The sequence below is a fragment of the Papilio polytes genome, unplaced genomic scaffold, assembly GCF_000836215.1.
Source record: "Papilio polytes unplaced genomic scaffold, Ppol_1.0 DF823912.1, whole genome shotgun sequence".
NCBI lineage: Eukaryota > Metazoa > Arthropoda > Insecta > Lepidoptera > Papilionidae > Papilio > Papilio polytes.
Window position 1 is genome coordinate 1,371,220 of NW_013525292.1, and position 17,097 is coordinate 1,388,316.

Sequence of the window (17,097 nt, forward strand, 5' to 3'; positions counted from 1 at the left end):
TATAGAAAATTCACAGCAGTCTTTAAGAGCTACTTTTTTTTTAAATTATAAGGTGGAAAACGAGCAAGTGGCCATCTGAATCCACCGAAATGGAAAGCGACCGCTGCCCATAAACATCCGCAATTGCAGATGCGTTGCCTACCCTTAATTGACGGAGGAAGAGACGCACATAGAGAGGATATTTCCCCTTCGTATGCGTCTCCTCCACCGTCAAATCCACTTTTCCTTCCCATCCTTTCCTCTTAAGAAAAGAGTGGAAAGGGAAAGGGACTAAAATTAATTGACAATTATAACTGCACTTGCCTCATTTGCAAAAGATCGATGAAGGGATTCCTCTAAATTATTGAAAAATATTTTGATTTTAGATCCATCAGCGGTATTAGATAAATTAGCTATTATGCCAGACATTATTAATATAAATGAAATAAAACAAGAAGTCAATGATGTCCAGTTACGTGTCAATGATAAATTCTTTTCATACGATGAACTTGAAGAGAAAATAAATGAATATAAAAAGAGTTCATACAGCCTCTTTTATAAAAGAGACGTAGTAACAATACTTCAAAGCAGACGTCGAGGTGTTAAACGTTATATAGAGAAAAGATTAAAATATTATTACATAAAATACTGCTGTGTAAGAGGAAGGCAAGTGAAAGGAAAATATAAGCGAAAAAATAGTTGGCATTTGAATTGTAAAGCAATGGTACAAGTAAAACCCTCAAAAGATGGACAATATCTAGTTATAAGTAAATTAAATTTGACTCACAATCACGAGAATCCGAAAGAAATCTACGAAAGGCAAACCAAGAGAATAATTAAAAAGAAGTAATTTCTAACATTCGAATAGCTGCTAAAGTTACCAAAAAATATATATCTACTTCCAGAATGTATTAAGATTGATCTTTTATTAATTGTTTATTTGAATATTATTTATTTATTTATTTATTCATTTATTTATTTATTTATTGGCGATACCCACTCACCATATGTACTGATCTTCCGTGGCCATTGAAAATAGATGGCACACATGTTTTACACATTATAAAAAAAAAATATTAGTGGTAAGAAAGAAAGAGATATTCAGTTGCATGTAGATATAATAATTTATATATTAAAGTTTAGTTTTAACATAATAAAATATGTCATTTTATTTTATTTTAACGCTGACTGATAAACTAGCAGTAGTGGAAAGTTTTATGGACGAATACTTAAACAAAATCTTAAATACTTCAGTTCGTGATAAACGTAAAAAATTGTTAAGAGTTTAAACGTGAGGGATGAATCGAATGTTACAAGGATAATGTTAGTTATGAGTGTGGTACACCGGTAGAGGTAGACCTAGAAAGAGATGGATGGATTGCATGAAAGGTGACATGATCAAAAAGGGAGTGATGACTGAGATGACGTATGAGAGATTTATGTGGAGGACAATAACCGGTTGCCCCGACCCTACGGAAATAGAATAAGGAGGCAGATGATGAGAAATCAATTAAGATCATATTAAAGGCTACTAATTAGCCAACGTGGTTATTGTCTGGTCATCCCTAATTTAGTATAGACTCAGAGCCCCTTCGTGGTAATGAAATATAGCTGCTTACCCTCTTAACCTAGATCGTCGACTGGCGACGGCTTGCGTTCAATATTTTGCTTCACATTATTAAACTAAAATGAAAGTTTTACTTTTAAGGTATACTTTTACCATCTGGTAAAGGGAAACATCCTCTCCTGTTGTACAACAATCAAACGTATACATTTAAATGTATATCCAGTGCTGGAGTGCTCTGGCATTGCTCCAGAAGGATGAGGACTGGTTGTAAAGCCTTTATAAGGTCTTCGTCTGATCGCTTCGATTATATAATTAAGATAAATGATATACATTGCCATACGCCAAAACATGTATATAAATAGTCTATACTTTTTATATTATAATAAAGCGTAAACACACACTTCTTTGTTGCCTAAGATGTCAGCAATTACAGCATATTTTTGAATAATATTTTTTTAATAAAAAGCCCTATACTTACGTCATACTTTAGGCTATATATTTTCACGCCATTAAATTTAGGGGGTTAATATTTTGAATAAAAACCCTAATGTGGGAAAGAGACCATAAGTTGCTGCCAACATCAAGAAAGAAAGATTGCTAAAGTTTGTCATGTCATGTCATGTCATGTCATGTCATGTCATGTCATTTTGACATTTGCTATTGATAATTTGACAAATGTAAACAATAAAATAAAATTTTCATAATTTCATGCGGATGAAGCCGCACGGGAACAGTTAGTATGTAATAAATGGGAGACTAATTAAACTTTATTCATAAAACTTTCAGTCACTTTTAACGTTGTTAATATTGAAGTACGTTTTGCTGTCGATACTTGTAAAACATTAAGTGAAAATTTAGGATCAATAAAAAAAAATGGATGAAGAAGAAATTTATGTTATTAGACATTTTGCCAATACTGTAAGGTAGTAGTAGTAGGGCTCAAAATAAGCGTTGACATATAACTGGTATAATTTACCTTCTGACTGTTACTGGATAACAGTCCGCTACTATCCAACTGTAGTGGTTAAATGTAAACCAGACATTATTTTACGGCATTTTTTTAAATAAATCGTTTCTATGTTTTTTTAATGTTTCTTTGGAAATCACGATAAGAAATTAAGTTTCTGTATCGGCTGCTAATTCAGCTGGTACCGACTATAAACACTTCTAACGAGTTATTTTTCATACTAAACGTGCGCACACTCGAAACTAAACTATCGCACAATTGTTTAGTCTCGCTTTGATTCCTATGAGCTTTTATAAAGGTACGTACACTACTCGGTTTAGTTATGCAACTAAACAGTTGAATTGACTGCGAAACAGTCGACCATCGCACAACAGTTGTGTGCTAGTTTAGTCGAAGATACACGCTCTAAATATGCTAATGGCATAGTATGTTATAAACTGTTATTGAATATAAAAATAATATAGAAGTATGGCTTTCTAGATTTGGAGATGATGCCAGGTAGGAAGCACGCCTGTCTTATGTTCCGCGGGTACACGTTCAAGAGGTACCAACTCCTGGTGAAAGGTCAAGTGAAATGGAGATGCTCCAAGTGGTATTCAGGATGCAGGGTCTATGTGAAAACGAAAACTGAAGATCCAAGAGAAGGCATTTTACTGATTAAAAACTTACACAATCACGAAAGACCAACTCTATTCCGGAGCAAAGAAGGTATCCTAATGAAAGTATCCTATCCTATCTATCCTAAAGTATAGGAGAAGTAAATATTTCTAGGAATTATTTCTCCTTTAGATTGTTAGAAGGTGAATAAATTCTAGACACAAACTTTGACCCTTTTAAGACTGTTGGAGGTAAAATTTGAAAAAAGCTAATAAATGTTTAAGTTAACATTTACGTCATATTATGAAAGGAATATTCTATCCCTACAAATTTTAAGCCCCCATTCCGAACCTTCATGAGATTAAAATTGACATGAATTTAGAAAAAACCTTTCTTAGTGGGCGTCTACGTTGTAATAAAAATGTCTATGCCAAATTTCACGTTCCAGACAGAGTACCTAATTTTGGCTGTATTGATAGTCATTTAGTTTACTTTTTTATATAAAAGATACACAGATTTATTTGTTATGCAATATTTATTGTAAAGAAATATATTGGTTGTTTGCAATTTATGAAATAAAATTAATTGATCCCAAAGCTAGTAAAGGGTTAATCATTGGTAAATGCTGGCCCAGTTTCGAATCTATTTTTGCATGAGCACGTTCCAATTTGTGTCTTGAACTTAAAATGTTTTGATACTAACTTGGCCGTTATTCTTCAATTTACATTCTGTTTTCAGAGATAACGTATATATCAACGGGGAAAAAAAACCCACTGATGGTGTGTAGTGATTACGTGTATAAACGAATAAGAGTAAATCACAATGGAAAAACATTCTGGCGATGTGTTATGGTACATAAGGGTTGTAGGGCGTACTGTCTGGCAGATGATGAAGAAATTATATGCGTGAGAGACCACAACCATGACGCACCAAAGTTTAGAACGAGTACGGGTCGATGGATTGTAACATAGACGCCATCTACCTTATCCTACTCCTGTAGAGTCAGCCCATCTGATCATCATAGATCATGATAGAGTTACTATCATCCATCTCAGTCACTCTCTTCTTAATCATAACACCTTTTACGTCCCATTCATAATTTTTTAGGTCTACCTCTAACGGTGTACCTCCACCCTCATAAAGTTGTAATGTATAGTAACATAGATATGTTAAATTAAATTATTTTGAGCGATAGTAATCATTTCTATAATGAATTTTGGCTTTCTAAATGTATTTGTTGAATCTTCATCAATTCAATAAAATAGTATGAACTCTATGGTTTGTTTTAATAGAAATTATTTGATTTATAGTGATGTCGACCTTTTCGAGAACATGTGTTGAAATATTTGATTTTGTAATAATAATAATAGATTAATACATTCACAGTCAAATTCTTGTCGACAAACAGAAGACATCAATTGCTGCTATACAAGAACTATACATTCAAAAGACAATGTACGTTGTCATCAGGGGATATCATTTGGTACTGTTCCAGTCGCCGCTTTGGATGCAAGGTCCGCGTTAAAAGTATCCAGGGCTCTTATTACTGCGGCAATCAAGAACATAATCACGAGCCACCACAATGCACACAACTGAAGAGTGGGGCTTGGATCAAAATACCCAAACTTAGAGGTATCAATAAATAGATCTAAACACGCCTCAAGATCAATGATTATTTAAGACGAATTCTATGGAAGACCTCGAGTTTCAGTGAAATATTCTATTAAAAAACCTCATTTGTTATGAATATATTTAGTTGGAATGTAATTTACTTATTCAAAAAATACCCTGTTAGTCCACGCGTATGTAGATGTATTTATGTACTAGCTAATGACAGCGACTTTGTCACTCCTTTATTGAGCAATAGCCCAAGCAGAGGTCCCCTCTCGAAGGCTGTTGTGCCTAGTCATTCCATGGAACGTCAACCGAAGCTATCTAAGAGCTCGGCGGACACCGAATCCGATAATAATAACGAATAGGCCCGTTCCGAGGCTTCTAAGAGAGACCTCGAGCTTAGTTACTCCACCACCTCAAGTCTGGTCAATCTGTTAGTGCCTCTTCAAGGCAAACTGTGGCAATTCAGTTACGAAAAAATCTGTCACTCCAGCAAAACTTATTTAGTAGCTTTTATGTTCTTCCAAACTATTCGAACATAGATTATGATACAGATATTAATGCCATATTTTGCCGAGGTCTGTTAAGCTGTCATGTAGATATAATAACAAACACCCATCCATCGAACAACTACATTTATAATACAACTAGCTTTTGACCGTGACTCCTTCGGCGTGGAATTAAAAAGATAAAAGCAAGTGGCACATGCGTTCTTCCAGACTATACTCTACATCTGTGTCAAATTTCGTCGAAATCCGTTTAGCAGTTTAGGCTAGAAAACTCTAACAAACATCCATTTATCTAAACCTTCCCATATTAATATCCCTAACAATAGTAAAATGATATGTCGATATGTTGGGTTGCCATTATAAATAAATAAGATAGTAAAATTGGGTTTTCTACGTACGGTAATTCCATCAGCCACAAATCGAAGGTCACCCTCCCGTAGCCTAAAGTACTACGAGTATAGATTTTCACTAGTGAGATGTTATTCGATTCGTACTCCTCCCTTGAGTGTCACACTTTTTATTTTAACTTGTATAAACCAATTAATATAATTTCAGTTCTACTATTGCCGTCCAGACGTGGTAAACACCCAACACTGTTGTTCCACAGATATAGCTACAAGTTGCAAAGTATTTTCACTTCCGGCAAAGTGTTATGGTACTGTTCTAAAAGAGTTACAATGAAATGCAAAGCATTCGCCAATAGTGTACAAGACTTGTATACATTCGGTGACGTGGAGCACACCCATCCGCCCTGAGAGAATGATTATGTTAGAAATTAAAACATTTAAAGGGAATGGCTCCTGTTACACTTATAAGAGCCAAGGCTTCCATAAAATGTACACAAAAGAGACAATAAAGCTTTTACTACTTTTTTTAATATATCAATAATGGTCTTTATTTCTTTCAAAATAATTGTAACAGTTTTTATTGATGTTTTTAATTGTTATTAATATCAGTACCAAGATATTATTGGTTTGAATACGTGTTAAATGACATTTTATAATTTTAATTGTAGTTTAATTTGGTTAATTAACAATAACCAAGTAAAATAATCGATCGATAAATCGATGCAATAAAAGTCACTTAATACAAATTATTTACAGGTACTGGGAAATATGTGAGTAAATCTCGAAGAGGCGGCGAGATTCTTAACTATGAAGGTCAAGTGTACAATCTTAGAACAACAACAGCTGCGGGAAAAAAGACGTGGTGTTGTAAATACTACTATCATTGCGCAATTACTTGTCCTGTCAGAATCAAGACATTGGGTAAAGAACTAGAAGTGGTTGCGGTGATTGGTGAACATAATCATTAAATTGTACAACTGACGAAAAATCTCGGCTCCAAGGACCAAGAATACAGAAATACATCGTAATTTTTTTAAGTATTAATATTCTGTTAACATTACTACTCAATATGTGAAGAAACACTTTTGTATATTAAAGATATAATAAACAAAACTTATTTTTACATCAAAAATCCCAGTAGATGTTCGAGTTTGAATCAAATGTATTTAGATTTAGTAAGTAAAGAAAAGTAAGACAACTAAATGATAACATGTAAATTATTAATTTTACAGATGATGAAAACTTAAATTTGATTATAACTGAAATTACATCTGAAGCAAATGTACAAAATGAATCAGATGATGACGTGATTGAAGTTGTTAGAGATGAAGCACCCATTGAGATATTATCTGATGATGAGGAAACTGAAATAGAAAGATCTAAGCTAGTAACAGCTGTAGATGAGTTTCTGTTCGCAGATTTACCAGCCAGGCTAGAAAATTCTATCGATGAAGCGAAAAATTCACCAACAGATCCTCTTTTTAGTAATTCATATTTAGAAAGTATTATAAATGTGACAGATTGTAATACAGGACAAGATGTTACAAGTAATGAAGATAAAGAAAGTTGTGCCACAGTTAATGTTACTGACGTTTTAAATGATAATCAAAATAATGAAGATACTGCACTTAAATTGCCTCAAACAGAAATTACACATTTAGAAAATACGCCAGTTCCAAATGTTCCTAAAGATTCACCGGATAATAATAAAAGTGACTGATGTTATGCCTTAAGATAGAGTTATAAAACAGTATTTTGCTATTTCTTAGATTTAGTTTAGTTACAGTACTTTGATTCCAATATGTAGTTGAAATAATTGTAAGAGAGTAATAATACTATTATCATGGATCTCGCGATCTGATTATTAAAACGTGATTGAAACAATATTTTCCAATAAATGCTGATCAAGAATTAAAAAGTAATTCAATGTTATTTTATTTAGACTACCAGAGGTTATGACGATAGAAATAAAATGACAAGCATAGGGTATGAAAGTAGAGACACTAAGAGCCTGTCCAACCAAATTATAAATTGTCTGATAACAGTACAAAGTGTAAAATATACGACGGAAATATCAGATTTTGTTACCTTCTCTGACAGTGACGTCATTATTAAGGTATCTGAGATTTTATCCAGTGGTGGTACAGGCCCTAAATCTGTTGCTAATTAGGTGAAATGCCACGATCTTATAGAAGACTACTCTACATTACATCTGACGAATAATGTTTCTGATACCCAATCTTGGTCCTTTTCTTTTCCCAATTTTTATATTGATTAGCAGAGAAGGAGATGCAAAAGAAAAGGTACATTCTGTACATCCTTTTCTCTGTTACTTCGGTATAATAAGGGGTCGATTGCTTGCATAAATATAATGTTAATTTTAATAAAAATATTTAAAATTTTAGATAATGTTCTAATTACGGAGTGGAATGGAAGAAAGATACTGCACATTGGAGAGTATAAATTCGGGAAGCATTACGCGAATACACGCGGCCGCATCAGATGGCGCTGTAACAAGACGTTCGCGAAGTGCCGAGCCATCGCTATCACGTTGAATGGTCATATTGTAAAACTGAATAATACCCACAATCATTGAATACACTAAACACCAATGGGTAACAAAATCTCAGTATCATAGAATATATAGTGTAGACAAGGGTTGTAACGGAACTTTGCTTCCGCATCCGCAAGTGCGGAACTTCCGCAAGAAATATTAACTCCGCTTCCGTTATTTCTTATGCGGAGTTATAACGGAGGTTGAATTACGTCTTTAACTAACTATAATTGTTATACACTATATTTGCATAATAAACTTTATCTTGTAGTTATGTACGAATCTGTATTTTAAAGTAATGTAGTTTTAGTTATTATTCCTTTAGTCGCAAATGGCCTCCGTTACAACCCTAGTGTAGACGATCCTTGCATATGCCTGTGAAGCTGCAACAGAACGGAAATAAAACAAAACAATATTGAAGTCGCAGTATTTTGTTTCGTTTTTGTCCTGTCTTTTGTTGAACTTGTTCATAGCAAAAGGAAACAAACGCGAAGAGAAAGTGGGTCCGTTTTTAAACGAACTAGGAAAAACTTACATATTACTTTACTTAAATAATAATAAATTTTATTCCCAAATACATATTTTATTAATATATTTAACAAATATACTTATATTAATTACATTTTACATAACATTGTCATTTTAAAGCTTGCATCAAACGCATTGAATACGCTAAGAACACTTTAAAGGCACGAATTAGTTGATTTTATTCTTTTACTTACATAATCCAGTAAAACACAATAAGGCACTCAATTAATTGTGAGTTATGTATGTATGATAAATCTAATCTTTGTATGTATGAGCCTTATAAATAAACGCGGTATAAAGTTTAATTTAGGAATAAACTGAGTTTAAGCAAAATTTGTACTAATATATAATACTCAATTTAACTTTATTCCTCGTTTATTTGAAGCTACATAACCTTATATTCTAAAAAAAACTATATTTTATTGAATGAACACTGGCGGTTTGGAATTTTGAATTTGGAATATAAAAATTTAAACAATGGTTTATAAGAAAAAGTTCGATAGTCTCTGGATTATGCTAGGAGTGATTGTGGTTGAGGAAGGACCTGACGATGAGGGCGTCGAGCGTAGTAATGCTGGCGCGACAGCCAAGTTGTATGCGACGGCAGCAGGTCCAGCGCACCTTGTTGCGGTATCGCTCGTGCTTGATAAATTTGTGACCCCCTACGTGGACAACGACGTTCCCCCGATTTGACAGCCCGAATCTAACTGTAGACGAAATGTTAAATTAGATGTATGGTATTGTAAACGAACATGTAATGCCTGGTTTACATTTTTCCAGTCCCGCCTTAATCAGCGCTTTACAACTAGAAAAATGTACAATATAATCCACATAGTGTATTCGAGTGAGGGTTTATACTTTCCAGTTCTGTAAATAATGCAGTATTGAAATAATTTGAGCCGAGCACAACTGCCGTACTCAAAGTCGCTAATTGGTGTCACTTTCTGTGATTTAGTACGAGTGTATCTTAATGACTTATTAACCTGTGCAATTTAAAGTATGTTAAAACATAAAGGAACCTGTTCTGTTAAGTCTCTGATGTAAGGGCCTGTCCCACCACTGGTTGATAGGGCCAGATAGTTTAAAAATGACGTCACTGTCAGATAAGGAAATGAAATCCGATATTTGCATCACATATTTTACGCGTTGGATTGTTATCAGACAATTTACAATTTGGTGGGACAGGCCCTAAGAGTTTTATTGTATATATGATCATCCTATTGCTTATACAATAAATGTTTATTATTATTATTACTAGTTTATTTATATTAAAAAGTATTAATATTGTCTTTAGATTAGGAACTAGGTATGTAGTTGTTTTTGTTTTATTTAGTTACGTTAAATTTATTACAACACGTCCCATGCCACATATGTGAACTCTCCTCGTTAGTGGCATTGAACGTGTTAGCCTTTATAACGTATGATTTTAACTCCAATATTTGTTTCAGTCGGGTTAATCGGCACTGGGATTGATTGTTTTGCGTCGTACTGTCTCAGCAAGCAAGGGAAAATGGGCATTAATGTTGGAGGCTATAGGTTCAGATTCAATGGCTGTGCTAGGAACGGCAAGATCCGTTGGCGATGCTCCCGAGGGCCCTGGTGTAAAGCCGCCCTACACACTTACCGTGGCAGAATAGTTTATATACAAAGCACTCATAACTGTGGACCCAAACCTCCGGCAGTGTAAAACTATTGTATCCCTTTATACTTCGACAATATTTTTATATATTTTTTTCAAATATACGCTACGAATTTTCCCGCCTTTTCTATCCCTTTAGGTTGTGTAAAATACTCTTTTTATTTATATAAAACTAGTTAAGGAAACATGAATAAATGAAATAGTACAAAATATAAGCATGTATTGTATATTGTATTTACTAAAATAAAGCGCAATAAATATTTAGGTAAGAATTCTTATAGGTTTTCGAATATTTAATTATATTTGTACATTTTTCTCACCGTCCTAGAGACAACCATAAACTCTTTAAATAAAAAAAAAACTATTACCTCATAGATTAAACATGAATGTTGCCAGTGTTATTTATTTGACTATTTATTTATTTATTTATATTAGAATTGTATACATAAATGTATTAAATTAGCATCTACATATGTATTCAAAATATCTAATGTTAAACAAAAGTAATTCTTACTTTACAAGTTTTATTTTATTTTATATCATACTGTACTTCTTATTTTAATGTTTAGTTGTTGGTAATTTTTCATTTGTCAATTGGTTTAATTTATTTTTTGTCGAATTTTTCATCATACTGTATCTGTCAAGAGAATTTTATCTCATGTTTTGGTTTATTTTTCAATTTAAACTTACTAGGTTTTTGACATTTTATGTATTGAATTGTTTATTAAAGCTTGAACCCAATAAAATCGGGCGATTTTATATATATAGTAGGTATAGAATATATGATCTATCGTTTAGTGGCCGATCTTTGTCTCCGTACAAAATAATTTAATCTATCTCAAAGTTATTGGGTTTGGGTATTTAACAGTTTACTGGCAATTGGATTTTATACTAGAGAAAACCAGGATCAAATACAGGGTGTCCAAACATTTGTAAACAATTCAAGGATATCTTAAAATCAAATACGAATCATAGCAAATAATAATTGTATTTTCATGCTGTTTATGTAACATTTAGGTTTGGATTCTTTGATATACACAAATATTGATGTTTTATAAAAAAATAATAAACTTTTGTATGTAGAACATAGATATATGTGAAGGTTTTAACTATATATATGTAAAAATAATTATGTCTTATTTAGAAACAATTTCTTAATAAGACAAATACAACAATTTGGTACAAAATACTTTGTTATACATTGATTTTGTTATAGGGTTGACCCTCAATGTTATCTTGAAATGTTTAAATAATCTATCATTTTTAAAAGTCAGAAATAATCATTAAAAAACAAAACTAAAACATAGATATTGCTTTGTAAATCATTATTTTTATCCAATTTAAAATAGAATTAACATTTTCATATATTTACATATGTACATATTACATGTAGCCAAGTTTTAATCAACAAGTTATATGATATGTAATCTAGATTTTGACCCGATATATTGCTTCTGTATTTACAGAATGTAAACATATACAGCTGTACAAATAAACGCGGTATAGTTAAGTTATACTTAGTTTATTCCTAAGTTTAAATTTATACCACATTTATTTGTAAAGCTGATATTTATAATTGTTATTAAGATATTTGTAAAGTGTAGTATTTATTGTGACAAGTATATTATAGTGGTAATTTGAACGAATTAAAACACTTTGCTTTATGTTGAAAATAATCTATGAAATAAGTTTTTGAACTGTAAAACAGTAATACACTGAAAAATAAATAAGATACCTCACATAGACAATAAAATTTAAAATATTCATTAATAAAAAAATCCGAAATAATCTAAAATTACAATTGAATAAGCCCATAATTTCTTTATCATGTTTTTATTGTATTAACAATATAAAAAACAAAATTATTTACATAATCTTTTATACCATTTAGTCTACCTCTAACATACCGCCTAATTAACGTTCAATAATGTGGGTATTTGATAAAAATTACAGGTTATAAAAACAAAGATTTTATTTATTAATATATCCTTTGGCACACTCAGAGACAAATGGTTAATAATGTATCTTAGAATAATTAAATCTCCTTAAATGACGAATTAACAATGCAGTTGAAATTTATGTAAATATTCATTAGAGACATATCAGATGTTTATTTATGGATATTTATTTTATTTAATGTCGAGTAAATCCATAAAAATTGTATTTTTAAGGTTGTGTACGTAGTTACCCACATCTAGGGATGTATGTTATTTGCCAAATTACTCATATATAGGAAATTATCTTTTGATGTGTAATTTGATGTTTGTAAAAGAATAAAACTAGTCAAAACTTATATGTTTTATTTGGATCATTTCCTAAAAAAGAGAGATGTCTCTGCCTACCCTCTAGGTTAAGCATTTTCAATGTCAACAAACACTCAATTTACCAGAATTGAAATCTATAAACACTAGTTTACAAATAAAATATTGAGTAGAAATAAAACAAAACTACCTCAGTATTTTAAAAGATTTATAATTTATTTTAATAGTTAATAATAAAGTAATGGTTATTTTATGTAATCCACACTATACAATCCTAGTAATATACAAAAACTAAAAACCAAAATTAATAATTATAATACAAAAGTTAAAATGTGTAGGGTAGTATGAAAAATCTGAATTCATTGAAGCTACTTGATTTAAATATCTCCAAATACAATAGAGATCAAATAAAAGAAAAATACGCTTGTATTAATAAACATATGTACATTAAAATTTTATTAATGAAAAAATCACAAATACCCTCAGTAATCAGGATCGATTACAATTTGATCTCCGGACACGACGCCATGTTCTATTTTCAGATGTTCCATAATGCAGCCGACATTTCTCTCCATATCTTCAAACTTCATACATTTATATTGACATATTTTACATGAATAAAAATCATCTTCCATACAATCGAAGACTTTCCAAACCCAACTGTTGTCTTCTGCGAACAAAAAAGCAATATACATAAAGCAATAATACTGTGGGCTAAAGTGAAAACTCGAAAAGCATAAATATTTCCATAATCTGTGACATGTTTAGAGAAATACAATATAAAAAGGCTGGGTTTTTATAAACTGAAGTTAAAGAAACTTAAGGAAAAGATTATATATCTTACTAATATTATAAATGCGAAAGTTTAGATGGATGGATGTCTACTGAACGGATCTCGATAAAATTTGGTAGAGAGCATAGTCTTCATGAACACATAGGCTACTTACTTTTGTTTTTTTAATTTCCATGCACACAGAGTCATAGACAAAAGTTAGGAATAAAATAAATATGAGCACCACTACTTTGCTAATTAAAAAAATAAAACAATATAACATAACTCTTAAAGATCTATTTTATAATTCTGTGAAATTAAATAAATGATTATAATACCTATTGTAAAGCTTCCCTCACCTCCCGTCTTGTGATGTACCATCTTGAGGTGTCTGTTCATGTTGCCGGTCGCGTTTCCACCGTGACAGATGTTTCTGTTACACAACTTGCACTGCGCTAATGTTTTAGACACGCGGTTGAAGTACGACCACACCCAGCTGCGTCGTTGTTTCTGACCCAAAGCCTCTGCAAAAATAATTAGCCTAGTTAACCTATGTCTTCCAAACTATGTTCTACATCTATGCCAAATTTTAGCAAGATCCGTGGACATACTCTAGAGATACATACTCGTAGTAATGTCTATTTATAAAGGACTAGCTTTCGCTCGTGACTCCGTCCGCGCGGCATTAAAAAAACAAATGTAAGTAGCCTATGTGTTCTTCCAGAGTATCCTCTACATCTATGCCAAATTTCATCGATATCCATTCAGCCGTTTAGGCTACAAACTCTAACAAACATCCATCTATCCATCCATCTAAACTTTCGCATTTATAATATTAGTAAGATTAGTGGAAAAAGACAAAACTGCTAAATGCTAAAATCTGCCATCATATCTGAATTCACTCCCTTACTCCCATATCCTTTTTCACACAATCCTTCGATACTTTCTCCACTCTCATTCTGATCTTCTCTTCACATGTTTATATGCTAAACTTTGACATTACATTTTACAAACTTACCATAATATGCATCATCCATATCTGTTTCCTCTACAATAAGGCTTGAATCTTCCACCTTGATTTGCTGAGTAGACTGACTTACTGGAATGTCCATTTCAGTAGGAATTTCAGAATCTGAATCAAGTCTCGTTCCTACTTCAGTTTTGTATATATTCGGATGTCTGGCACGCACATGCCTGTTCATATTGTTTGTGTTACAAGCCTTTATAGATAGTACAACATTACATAATGTACAACGGTATATTATATTACTTAATTTCTTGAAATATTTCCACACCCAACTTCGTCTTCGGTTTTCTGAGGAAAAAGAAATCGATATGACATTTGCATCAATATGTAGAAAAAAAAGCATATTTATTTTTAAAATATAAGACGTTTGACCCTTTACAAATGTGTAGTTTTTGTTAGAATTTCATATTTATTACCCAACTAGCTTTCGCCCGCGACTCCGTCCGTGCAATTGAAAAAAACAAAAGTGAATAGCCAATGTGTTCTTCCAGACTATCCTCTACATCAATGCCAAATTTTATCGAAATTGGTTAAACCGTTTAGGCTACAAAGTCTGATAAACATCCATCTATCCATACATCCATCTAAACTTTCACATTTATAATATAAGTAAGAAGTAAGATAACTAACAGTAAAGGAAAACATCATGATGTGACCTGTACTCTGCAAAGAAATTCAAGTAGGTGTGGAGTCAACCTGCGTTGGGCTAGCATTGCTTGATTATGGCCTAGTCACCTCAAACTTGGGTAGACTTTAAACCCTACAGTAGGGACATCTATCGAAATATGCCCTAATTTTTTCTCAAACTAGGTTCTAGCTTTATGTTACTTACCATGCACCATACGGTTTGGTCCCTTCTTGTTAGTTTTCTTTTTAGTTGGTATCAAAACGAATTGCAAATCTCCATTATCTTCTACACTCTTATCTTCGGTTTTATTTTCACTTATCATTGTTTCACAAACCGGTCCAAGTACCATCGGTTGAGTTTTTGGATCATCGTCTTTCAGCAAATGGAGGAATTCAATTTGAAACCCCACCGCACCTTCGGTACTATTTTTATGTATATCATGTACCTCTTTATGATTATCTCTAATATGATGGAAGAGTTTCAAAGATTTCTCATCCGATTCAATAATCACTTCACATACATTACATTTTTGTTCATCTTCTGAAATTTTCAGGAAATATATTGAAACCCATTCTGGCAACACATCTGTAATTAAATTTTATTTAATTAAAATGTATACAGTTTGGGATACATTCCAACAACTTTGGCATTAACTTGTGTGGCGAGTCTTACAAAGAAAATGTAGTGGCATAGAATATGTTATATTTAAGTTAGTTATGTGAAATTTTCTATGTTTAACATTGATTTACCAAACTATTCAAATGTACAGAAATTTTAAAGGGACAATAGTTATATTTTCCATACATTTAAAAAGCATAATTAGTGAAGGAAATGTTTTTGTCGATAAATATTTCTCAGACTCTTATTTTTGTTGTTTAAAAGAAGAATATAGCCTCAGTTAATGATTAAGTAAAGGGTATTGAAATAAAATACCAGAACAATGCATCAAGTTTTTAATTTAAGATAGTTCAGTATCAAAATGAAACAATTTTCTAGCTTGTTTAATTATGTTTTATTTAATAATACATTTGAAGCTAAATTTTCAAATTTACCTATGAGAGCTTGTAAAATTATGACTAATAATAAATATGTGCTAGTAAATGCTGAACTTAAATTGATATATAAAAAGTAATAAGACAATTTATATCAAATCATTGCTTAGTATACATTCCTACAGTACTTTGTATATTGTATTACTTAATGTCATTAAATAATGTGTAAGAGATCATTAGTTTCGAGTTCCTTAAAGCAATAATACTACATATTAAATTAGTGTCATTAGAAACCATCCGAAAACATTGGCTTTTTGTGATTATGAAAATCTCTTAGCACTTCAACACCGTACGCTTGCATATTAATCATAGAAATGCAACCCGTCTTCTGTCTGTATGAACAACACCACTGTTCCGCGCCACACTGTAGTCTACTCTTGAAAGTGTATGTATAACCTTTAAACAATATATGATGACCTTTCCTCGTAGGCACACATTGCACTAAATCTTCACCTGGAAATACGTTAAACTTTTAATTTCTAACCACTTAAACCATCAAACTATTCCTCTAAAGCTGTTAAATACTCAAAATCAACACATTTTCTTCGTGTTTTGTTATTGTCCAACCTAAATTAAACTACTTTAATTTGCATGATTTAATCGCGTGAAGTTTTATGTAATGTTAAAAGGTCACGCAAAAAAACATTTAATTAGAAATGTATAAAAAAAAGTTTGTAATAAACTCAAAACACGGGAAAAAGAAAAACACCAAGACGAAAGACAGATGACGCACCACATCTGTCATTGTGACGTTACCGTAATGTTGCGTTCCGTTTCGTTACTAAAATTTAAACTTTTTCAACAAAACAACAGATTCTTTACTCATTGATCATAAAATCTCGTGTAAATAAAAGATAAAGAGCAGAAATCAGTGAAAAAATGTTTATTTCGAACAAATCAATAAATGTTAATACATCGAGGTATTTTTACTAAATTACACCTAAATCTTTAATTATCTATTAAACACTTTTTAACTAATTACAACAGATACAAAGAAAAAAAATGTCTTAATGTTTAGATAAACCAGAAATATAAAAACCTTCGTCAAAAGTAGTC

The 17,097-nt window shown here is 31.8% G+C and overlaps 2 protein-coding genes across 3 annotated transcripts in view; one reads left to right on the forward strand and one right to left on the reverse strand.

The window, feature by feature from the left end:
• Positions 1-2,277: 2,277 nt before the first annotated feature.
• Positions 2,278-4,386, forward strand: LOC106102756. The gene is made up of 2 exons (XM_013282326.1): positions 2,278-3,221; positions 3,849-4,386. The coding sequence occupies exons 1-2, from the start codon at positions 3,002-3,004 to the stop codon at positions 4,079-4,081; spliced, it is 453 nt and encodes a 150-aa protein (XP_013137780.1). The 5' UTR covers positions 2,278-3,001; the 3' UTR covers positions 4,082-4,386.
• An 8,589-nt stretch (positions 4,387-12,975) lies between these two features.
• The window catches only part of LOC106102657 (protein tramtrack, beta isoform-like), a 241,060-nt gene continuing 236,938 nt past the window's right edge, over positions 12,976-17,097 (reverse strand). The window contains exons 5-8 of one of the 2 annotated variants that reach the window (XM_013282198.1): positions 15,194-15,574; positions 14,353-14,649; positions 13,673-13,858; positions 12,976-13,232 (exon numbers count right to left, since the gene is read on the reverse strand). In XM_013282198.1, the coding sequence (XP_013137652.1) occupies positions 13,045-13,232; positions 13,673-13,858; positions 14,353-14,649; positions 15,194-15,574 (1,052 nt within the window). In that variant the 3' untranslated portion in view covers positions 12,976-13,044. The remainder of the gene's footprint in view (positions 13,233-13,672; positions 13,859-14,352; positions 14,650-15,193; positions 15,575-17,097) is intronic. The other variant, XM_013282199.1, reaches the window with a different exon arrangement.